This window comes from Mirounga leonina, unplaced genomic scaffold, assembly GCF_011800145.1.
Source record: "Mirounga leonina isolate KUSES-001 unplaced genomic scaffold, KU_Mleo_1.0 Mir_154, whole genome shotgun sequence".
NCBI lineage: Eukaryota > Metazoa > Chordata > Mammalia > Carnivora > Phocidae > Mirounga > Mirounga leonina.
In genome coordinates this window covers 54,951,418-54,962,758 of record NW_023270389.1, presented here as the reverse complement: position 1 = coordinate 54,962,758, position 11,341 = coordinate 54,951,418, and the positions used below count along the sequence as shown (strand labels likewise).

The 11,341-nt window shown below is 36.6% G+C and overlaps 1 protein-coding gene across 1 annotated transcript in view; it reads left to right on the top strand.

Moving 5' to 3' along the window:
* MROH9 (maestro heat like repeat family member 9) overlaps positions 1-11,341 on the top strand; it is a 187,449-nt gene that overhangs the window by 153,428 nt on the left and 22,680 nt on the right. Inside the window, exons 12-14 of the mRNA XM_035011031.1 lie at positions 280-422; positions 1,429-1,566; positions 4,411-4,531. Coding sequence (XP_034866922.1) covers positions 280-422; positions 1,429-1,566; positions 4,411-4,531 — 402 coding nt within the window. The remainder of the gene's footprint in view (positions 1-279; positions 423-1,428; positions 1,567-4,410; positions 4,532-11,341) is intronic.

Genomic DNA, 11,341 nt, shown 5'->3' with positions numbered 1-11,341 from the left:
ATTCTGTCCTTGGGAACCACCTTGTTTCCCACTGGTTTGGCAGCCAAGTGATTATTGATAGTGCTTTGGGAGCTCATTGCCGTAGAATACCAGGCACAGTTCCTGGTTCAAAATGGACTTAATAGCTGTTACAGAATGAATGAATACACATGCACACTTTAGGCTTTCTTTAAGGGGGTTGGAGGGGAGGGGTTGTGGTTCCCCCTTTTCCCCTCACTAAGGCTGACTGGGTTTAGAGGCAGAATGCTCCATTCTTGACTTCTTTTTCCTTCCCTTTAGGCATCCCAGGCCCTGTGCACATTGTTGCCTGTTGGTTCTTACAAGAAAGCAGTGGCCCAGTTTTTCCCCCAGCTCTTGATGGCCCTCATGCTTCAACTCTTCTACAGCAGTGACCTGAGACTGATGACAGAGAACAGGATGTTGTGAGATTGTATTGGTTATTTTAGATTCGATAAGAAATAAGCTTCCAGCTGTCAACTATTTCTAGTCCCTTGGGTTCACGTGGAACTCTTTATAATCATAAGCAATGCATTCATTTATTACAGTTTTCTTTCCTCTGAAGGGAGAATGTCTTTAGAATCCCTAAGTACCTAGAAGTTAGCTAGAACCTTCCCTGAGCATGTGCAGTGTGTACGAAGAACCACTCCCACAGAACATGGTTTATTCTTGCCAGAGTGGGAGGCTACCAAGGGAAGAGAGAGCAGGCAGGAGCATTAGATCCAAAGCCAGACACATGCTAGCTCTGCCATTTACTCTCTGATAGTGATTTCTCAGGGTAATTGTACGTGAGAGATTAAAATAATGTGTGTAAATGTGCTCTGTGAACTGTGAAGTTGTTTTGTGTTTGGTGATGTGATGCGTGGCCTTAAGATGGCACACAGTCATTCTGTCCACATAAGGTGAGATTCAGTTAGCTTTGCTGCCCTCTGGGGAAATCTGGACCCACTGCCTGCTCTTTGCCCTCATCAGGGGTGGACTTCTAAACCGGGCAGAACTCCAAGGCACAATACATTCCATTAAGATATTTAACCCATTCTCTGTCTTTCAAGCAGACATGCACCAAATCATCCCACACAGATGAGAATATATCTATTTATTTAAAGCATCTGAAAAAGGAAAGCAGCGGGCACTTTTAGCAAATTATCACATCATTTAACATCTTTTGTTAATAAGCGGTTAAGCTAATAAACTAATACGCTGCTCCATGATTAATCCTAGATTTTACATGCTACCATGTCAGTTGAACCCTAAGTCCCATGTACTGTTGATCAGGGAAGATGAAGAGCATTGAAAGTGGTTTTCCTTTGAAACATCCCCTTTCCCAAAACCAGCATCCTGCCCAGGTTGGAATGAAAAGGCAGGTCACATGTACTTAGTTACATGAAGGCCACTGTCAAGTGGTGACTCTGTTCTTCTTTGGGGCCTTAGCTATGCCAGGGACGCCCTGAGAGTTCTGCTGAATTGTTCTGGACTGCAACAGGTGGATATTGCTCTAAACGAAAAGAATTGCTGGAACCAGTTTAACCAAGCGCTGTTTCACCATCACGGGGTCTACCTTGTTGCCAAGTAAGAACAGGGGCTCTGCACAGGGCTCTATGTCTCTATCCCACCTTCTCCAACTTCCTTCAGTTAAGCCATGTGTGAACACAGTCAATATTCACTCCAACTTCCCTCACTCCCCTAATGATCTGAATTGCCATTTGATCTACTTCTTCCCTTATTTTAGGGTTTTATTACTTATTTGTGTAGTTTTCTCTTTCCTTGTCCTCCTACTTGATGATACAGATACCCAATTATCCTCCCTCCAAAGAATGTATTTCTCTTTTCGTTAAGGAGAACTAGAGGTACATTAGCTTTTTCTTTCCTCTGCTGTTAGCAGATCCCTGCTATGTAGGCATCAGACAGTTACAGAGGTGCTCCCACTTTAAAGAGGTTCAATAAAAATCTGTTCTCAATGAGACAAATAAATTTGGAAAGTATAATGAAAGAGAACTTTTATTTTTCTTGTAGTAGAAAGGGTTTTTTTTCCTTGTTAACTCCTTACTGAATAGCAAGTTTCTGATTATAGAGATCAGATTTTCTGATCAAGAATCAAGATACACAGACTTGACAACATAATAGACCATTTAAAGTTGTGACCAACCCAGAAAGTATAGTCTATATGGTCTCTGGGCCCTCTATGCATTTCAAATGGCATCTTATTTACACACAGATTTCAGGAACATGTTTTATTTTATAAAAGTATGATACATCTGCACCCCACAAATGGCCACTAGTTAAGAGTCACAATATCCTTAGTATCTTTGGATCTTCTTTCTTAAAGTGTGGTCCTCAAACCAGCAGCAACAGCATCACCTAGAAGTTAAAAATAGAAGGCAGACTAGAATCTCATGGCCCACTCCAGTCCCACTGAATCAGAATCTGCATTTTAACAAGATTCCTGGTTAATTTGTATACATATTAAAGATCAAGAAGCACTGGTTTAAAATACCAACCTGGAGTCTTTTTTTTTTAAATTTTTTTTTAATTTTATTTTATTATGTTATGTTAGTCACCATACATTACATCATTAGTTTTTGATGTAGTGTTCCATGATTCATTGTTTGTGTATAACACCCAGTGCTCCATTCAATACCTGCCCTCCTTAATACCCATCACTGGGCTAACCCATTTCCCCACCCCCCTCCCCTCTAAAACCCCCAGTTTGTTTCTCAGAGTCCATAGTCTCTCATGGTTCATCTCCCCCTCCAATTCCCCCCTTCATTCTTCCCTTCCTACTACCTTTTTTTTTTTAATATATAATGTATTATTTGTTTCAGAGGTACAGGTCTGTGATTCATCAGTCTTACACAATTCACAGCACTCACCATAGCACATACCCTCCCCAATGTCCATCACACAGCCTCAACATCCCTCCCACCCCCCACCACTCCAGCAACCCTCAGTTTGTTTCCTGAGATTAAGAGTCTCTTACAGTTTTTCTCCCTCTCTGGTTTCATCTTGTTTCATTTTTTCCTCCCTTTCCCTATGCTCCTCTGTCTTGTTTCTCAAATTCCTCCTATCAGTGAGATCATATGATACATGTCTTCCTCTGATTGACTTATTTCCCTCAGCATAATACCCTCCAGTTCCATCCACATCATTGCAAATGGCAAGATTTCATTCCTTTTGATGGCTGCATAATATTCCATTGTGTATATATATACCACATCTTCTTTATCCATTCATCTGTCGATGGACATCTTGGCTCTTTCCACAGTTTCGCTATTGCGGACATTGCTGCTATAAACATCGGGGTGCACATACCGCTTCGGATTCCTACATTTGTATCTTTGGGGTAAATACCCAGTAGTGCAATTGCTGGGTCGTAAGGTAGCTCTATTTTCAACTTTTTGAGGAACCTCCATACTGTTTTCCAGAGTGGCTGCACCAGCTTGCATTCCCACCAACAGGGTAGGAGGGTTCCCCTTTCTGTGCATCCTTGCCAACATCTGTTATTTCTTGACTTGTTAATTTTAGCCACTCTGACTGGTGTGAGGTGGTATCTCACTGAGGTTTTGATTTGGATTTCCCTGATGCCGAGTGATGTTGAACACTTTTTCGTGTGTCTGTTGGCCATTTGGATGTCTTCTTTGCAGAAATGTCTGTTCATGTCTTCTGCCCATTTCTTGATCATATTATTTGTTCTTTGGGTGTTGAGTTTGATAAATTCTTTATAGATTTTGGATACTAGCCCTTTATCTGACATGTCATTTGCAGATATCTTCTCCCATTCTGTCAGTTTTCTTTTGGTTTTGTCCCAACGTGGAGTCTTAAAATGAAACCTGTCACATCAACTTTCCCAGTCCTGCCACTAGCCATCTGATCCAGGCCAGCATGTCAGGACATCTGTGAGCCTGGCCACTGCCCAGAATGGCTTTAGTGAATCAGGACTCCCCACTTCTTCTCCTCAGTAAAACAGGATAGTCCCAAACTCTCGTCTTCATTTTATCATTTAAAGGAAAAACTTGGTCTAAAACCATGATGATGACCTATTCAGCCATCCTGGATTGCCAAGATATTTATTTTGCACTATTTATTTTCTCTCCTTTTGGTCAGGCAGGAGCTTGTGGTATTACAGGGCATTCTGTTGTGGGGCTCAGGAGGGGAAAGATGGGAAAGAGGAGTGATGTTAAGGAAAGAGAGATTGTCAGTGATCCAGATATATATAATTGCCTGGAGTCTGTGTAGAATTCAGAATGGGGCTGCAGTTTACCTTAGATTTGGGAATATTAGAAAATATCTTTCTTTTTTTTCTGGGTGGTACAAAATGTGAGGATGATGATTCTCTCTTTACTACCATTAGTAGTTGCCGATGCAGGAAGAGTTTTCATCTTCTTTGCTAATTCAGTGCCTTATTCTCCATTACAGAACTCTCAGTGACTATAACTTTCCACAGTTTCCAGAGACCTTGCATTATCTCTACAAGCTCTCGGTGGAAGGTCCTAGACGGTCAGAAGACAGTATCATCATAATAATATTCCTCACTGAAGTGAGTTTCATTAGAAGACTGCGAACAACAGCGTTCTCATTCCTTATCCAAACTTAAGTCAACTTTCCAATCTTTTATCTCCCTCTCTGAATATTAATTCTTACCAAGAGTTAAGACAATGACAGATAACTTTTGTCATGTCCTAGGAGATGTGGATTTGCACAAACACTAATTATTTTTGAAGTACCAGTTCATATATCTCTGCATGCTTGTTAAACTACATCAACAACTAATGTTGTACTATATGCTGGCTAATTGAACATAATAAAAAAATAAAAAGAATTAAAAAATAAAAAATAATGTCAAGGAATACTTAAAGTGTACTCAAAGTTTACTTAAAGATAGTAGGTAACATCTGGGATCTGAATGATACTTCAGACTATCTAGGGAAAAAAAAAGAATGGTCCAAATAACTAAATAAAATGAAAATATAGAACTACACTAATATTTATATGAATATTACATCATATATTGTAATGCTATACTAGTTGAGCAAATTGAGGAAGTCCTTTTGCTTACAAAAGGCATGTAGAAAGTTCTATAAGTTGAAATTCTCTGAGTCAAATACTAATTTTTCCATAGAACTAATATATAATAAAGTATTAATCTAAGGTGTCATGCCAAATATTCTCAAAAGTTTGACATAATTTCAAGCATCATAGTCAACAGAACAGCTAATAAACTATAAAAGACATACCCATACACTACACTACCTACTTCTAAAGTTTTCGGAAAGATACATAAGTCAGTTTAACTGAACATTGCACTAGCAAATCACTAATGTTTCCAAACTTGCTTAATCTATTTGAATCTCTCATTATTTTTATTACATGACTCATTATTTTTATTGTATCATCCTTTTAAGTATGTACAAACATTAAGTAGACCTAAATATGACATACATGATTGCTCCCATAAAATGATACATTCAAAAGAAATTTACAAACAATGTATGATTTATATAAGCATTATTGTAACAGATGATGTTTAATGAACCCTAATTGCCTCTCTCATCATGAATGTAGTGCTTACTCCTTTTGGAGAGTGATAAACCTGTCCTTCTAAGAACTGAATAATGATCACATTGTTCTCCCACTTTCTCTAACTGGCACTCTGGGCAATCCTCAACTGCCCAGTTCATCATGAGGTCACTTGGCCTTTAGTTGTTCTGAGCACACAATCTATGTATTTTACCTTAGTTTAGTCTTAGCCAGCAATATTTAACAGAGTACTATCGATGCTTATGCCATATATATATGTTATTTCTAATTTTCTACCGATAAAAGTAATGATAGAGTTTACATCTTTGTGCCTGTCTTCTTTCTTTTAGTATTTTAGATTACTTCCTTCTAGTAGATTCCAAGAATCTGAAATAAGAACTAAAGAGTATAAACATTCTAAAGGCTAAGGATTTTTATTGCCAGACTGATTTCTGGAAAGCAGAGTCAACCAGTGTTTCCCATGTGGTTTGTGGGTGCACTCACCCCACTACACTCTTGCCACTATTGATGAGCTTTCCAATTTGAGGGGTAGATGTGATGTCTTGTGGGGGATTTGATTTGTCCTTAATTTTTGAATTATTAGAAAGGTTGAACATCTTTAAAAAATAATTATTCATAAATTAAATTCCATAATCTGAACAATCTGATCTCTTCTGTGCCCATTTGCTTATTACAGTCTTGGTGTTTTTCTCAATGAATTCTATGATTCTCTGTCTCTCTCTTTCTCACACACCCACAGAAATTTGTGAAGGATATTAAGTGTGTTATGCATTTGATTATAATGCCTGTTGAGAATCAGTATCCAGTTTGTTGTTTGCCTTTTAATTTTGTTTCTGGAATTTGCTTTTTTTTTTTTCATAAAATTAAGTATTAAAAAATCTACTGTGGTCAAAGAGTTGATAAATATTCATGTATAATTTATTCACATTTATACATTTTTATATAAATTTTTACATGCAATGTTGTTTCCCATGAAGTTTATATGGTGTACCATGAGGTACACTATAGTTTTCCACTAAAACTAACTAAAACTAAAGTTTTCACTAAATAATTAACTTCCTATCCCAGCATCATGTAATTAATAAGCCTTAAATTCTCTACTCACTGGTGACACTACCTTTATGAATTCTATTATTAATTTCATATACATTCACACAAACACACACCCACATTAGGGTCTGCCCTGGATGACACTGTTAGGCTCCATTCATTTCATTCCTGTGGAGGTATCACACTGGAATTAGGGCAGTTTGCAAATAAATTTTAATGTCTTGCAAAGCAACTTTCCCTCAACTCTTTTCAAAATGTCTTTAGTCTTTCCTATGTATTTATCCTTCTAGTTGCATTTTAAAATAATTTTGCCAGGTTTAAAAGAAAAAAAAACTTTCACTGAAACTATATTGCAGTTAAATTAAAGCTATGAGCTTCTTGGGAATATTTGGTATTTTTATAAATTTGCTTCTTTTTTTAATTCAATATTTTGTCATATTCAATTTTGGAATTATTAAGTAGTTTATATTATTTTAAATTGTTAGTGCAAATGTGGCCTTTTTTTGGTTCTCGAATTTATCTCTATTAAATATGATTTTGGGTATAGGTTTTCATGTTTGTTTTGTTTCTTGAGATAGCTGCCACACAATATTACAGTAGTTTTAGGTGTATAGCATAGTGATTTGACAACTCTATACATTAAGCTGTGCTCACCACAAGTGTAGTTACCATCTGTCACCACGCAACACTATTACAATACCCTTGACTATATTTCCATTGCTGTACCTTTTATTCCCATGACTTATTCATTCCATAACTGGAAGCCTATATCTCTCACTCTCCTTTACCCATTTCGCTGATCCCTCTGCCCCTCTTCTTTCTGACAACCATCATTTTGTTTTCTGCATTTATGAATCTGATCCTGCTTTTTGTTTGTTTATTCATTTCTTTTGTTTTTTAGATTTCACATATGAGTGAAAATAAGGTATTTGTCTTTCTCTGTCTGACTTATTTCACTCAGCATTATACCCTCTAGGTCCAACCATGTTTTGCAAATGGCAAGATCTCATCTTTTTATGGCTGAGTAATATTCCACTATATATACATACCACATCTTGTTTACCTTTTCATCTATGGATGGACACTTGGGTAGCTTCCTTATCTGCTATTGTAAATAGTGCTGCTATAAACAGGAGTGCATGTATTGTTGGTGGGAATGCAAGCTGGTGCAGCCACTCTAGAAACGAGTATGGAGGTTCCTCAAAAAGTTGACAATAGAGCTACCCTACACCCAGCAATTGCACTACTAGGGATTTACCCCAAAGATACAAATGTAGTGATCTGAAGGGGCACCTGCACCCAATGTTCATAGCCGCAATGTCCACAGTAGCCAAACTATGGAAAGAGCCCAGATGTCTATCAACAGATGAATGGATAAAGAAGATGTGGGTATTATAAGAGACTGATGAATCACTGACCTCTAACTCTGAAACTAATAATATATTATATGTTAATTAATTGAGTTCAAATTTAAAAAATAAATTGATGTTTTTGTTTTCTTTGGGTAAATGCCCAGTAGTGGAATTATTGGATCATATGGTATTTCTCTTTTTAATTTTTTGACGAACCTCCATACTGTTTTCCAAAATGTGTCCTTTTTCATTCAATTTTCAAGCTCGTTAGAGCTGGATGTTCAGGAAAATTAGTTAAACTGTATTATCTTAAATTCATCTACTTTGTTGTATATAATAATATTTTTGTTAATTCTCTTGGGTTCTCTAGGTATATGATCCTGACATATAAAAAATAAAGATAACATATTGTTACCTCTGGTCGAATTATTTTCCTGAATTGTGTGTTTTTGCCTTGGCCTTTAAAGTTCCATTTTGTGAATAATCTGACCTCGCCTTTGCCCATTTACCTATTATGATCTGAGTGTTTTTCGCAGTGAATTATATGATTCTCTGTTTCTGTCTCCCTCAAATACACACACACACACACACACACACACACATTTGTGAAGGATATCAAGTAGCTTATGAACATAGTGCTTTGACTATATATATCCTTAGTGAAATACATTCTAAGGACAAAAAAATCTATAAAGAAATATTCACTTTTACTGAGGAGTTTTATGAATATTGTATGTTGATGATATAATTTTAAGACTCTGGTATGCATTCATATAGCAGAAAGCAAATAAGCAAATATATTAACACTATTGGCAAAAAGTTTTTCCAGGTAAGAAAAAGATGAAGCAAACATAAAACTGTTAAAAGTTAACATAAACTCTGTTACGTTATATTTGAATTGAATATATCAACATTGTCAAAATGAACTCATGACTAAAAAAATAAAACAGAATAATTCTTAGTTTCAGGTAAAGGCCAAGAGGACATAATATTCCAATAACAATGAATACATTCTAGTACTCATTTCTAATGATTGCCAAATATCATTACTCACTAAAAGAAACCTTGTCTCCTTGAAGAAATGGCTGATTCCAGGGGCAAGAAAAATATAAACCTGGGGCATCTAGTTTTTCCACAAGCAAAGAAGTGTTAAAAGATAGATGGGTCATGTCAAAAGGATATGAAAGTCAACTTGAAAGGGCTCCTACTGGCCAAATTTAGCATCAAAAGAAAGAGTAACTGCAAATAATTATAATATATTGGAAAAGAAATTTTTTAAATGCTTGAGTCCTTGGTGGGACTCAAACCTGGAGAGCTGGAAGAGAGAGACAGAGAGAGAGATGCCAGCCAGTAAATATAGAGGGAATGCTAGACATGAAAAATTACCTCTTTGCAAGTCCCAGTGTGATAACTAAATAAAGAAAAAATTATCAATGAATTTTAAAACCATTAAGTGAAAGGTTGTTGGAGAAGAATATTCACATAGTACCAAATTATCACCCACAGATTAGTTACTAGTTCTAAATGGAAAATATGCCTTTATGTTTTGATGTGTGGTGATCACTCAAAAAGAACTAACCTTGATAATATTTGGAAATAACACATCAATAACCATCAGTCTTCCATTGTTCCTAATCAATTTCAATTATCTAATTTTCTTTGCCTCATAACTGGAACAAATCCCAGCATATGTAATATAGAAAAGCTGCCCCAGAAGATCCCGGTGCCCATCCTTGGTTAAGAACCATTGACACAGAGAGCATCCAATATTCTTGTGAAGTTTTTAATCTATTTCACACCCTTTTTCTCACTGTTCATTTTATGTCTACTTTTTATATTATATTGGTCAAAATTGGCCTATTTGAATGCTTTTTTTTCTAGCACAGGCATTAGATTGATTAATGCCACTGTTTTTCTGTTTCCCAATTCCATAACCTCTGCTTCTACCTTTATTATTTTCTTTTTTTTTTTAAGATTTTTTTTTTATTTATTTGACAGAGAGAGACACAGCGAGAGAGGGAGCACAAGCAGGGGGAGTGGGAGAGGGAGAAGCAGGCTTCCCACCGAGCAGGGAGCCCGATGCGGGGCTCAATCCCAGGACCCTGGGATCATGACCTGAGCCGAAGGCAGTCACTTAACCAACTGAGCCACCCAGGCGCCCCAACCTTTATTATTTTCTTACACCAATTTTCTTCAGCGCAATCTCATTGCTTGTGATATTTCATGTCTTGTAATTTCAGGAAATAAATAATTTATTCATTTTTAACATTTCTTTTTAAGCAAAGTCAAGTTATGCATTTCCTTCCAACAGCAGGGTAAACATCTATTTTATTTTTGTTGTTTTATTGTTTTTGCAGTAATCCTTGTTGTATGTTTGATTTCCTCTGTGGTTTATAATTTTGATCCACAAAATAGAGGAGAGTTCTCTTAAATTTCCAAGTGCTTATAGGCTTTTTTATTTCCATTTAAACTTTCTTCTTGGTTTCTTCTTTTATTATAGACACCATGATCTTTTTTTAAAAGGTGCTTTTTAAATGATTTGCTTTAGGGAAGTTATTGATTTTTTGGATCTGATAATTAATTTTTGTGAAAGTTATTTGGAATGTTGAAAAGAATATATGATCTGCCGTCCCCTCTCACTGTTGCTCTCTTGTTCTCTATTCTTCTGTGTACTTGACCTGTCTTAGTGATATTTTAAATTCTTGAAATTTTTTTCTAAAACTGTCACTTGTGTTTCTAAGACATTTTAAAAATATATTTTGGCTGCTAGTTACTAGATGCATAAAAGCTCATGGTAATCACATCTTCATTTTGGGTATTAGCTGTTAAAAGACTAAAACTCTATAACCTAGCCTCCACATCCTGAGCCACCTGCCTTGACTGTCCACCAGCCTCACTACCCTCCAGTCTTCTCATCCCTTCCCATCCTATCACTCTGGCCTTCCTTCCAGTGTTCAAACACACCCCGCTCATTTACCACAGGCCTTTGCACATGGGTTACCCTCCTTGGGGAGATCTTCTCCAAACAATTTATCTAGCTAATGCCAACTCTGCTTTCAAGTCCAAATCTAAATATCACTTTTCATTCTAAATTCAGTTTACAACTGCACAGTCTAAATTCAGTTCTCCTTTAGATGTTTTTGTGGCACCTTGGAACTTTTCTTCCTAGTACTGATCACAATTAACAACTCTGTTTTCATTAGAATAGTGTAGTATAGCATCATTGTACAGTATCAGTCTCTCTTGCTAGTCTATAAGCCCCACAAGGTCATGGATTGAGACTGTTTTGCTCACTACTATATTCCCACTTACTAGCATAATACCTGGCCCACAGTAGGCACAGCCTCCTAGTACATACAAACATTCACTATCAAGGAACTCACCCACCTAACTATAATCTGGGAGAG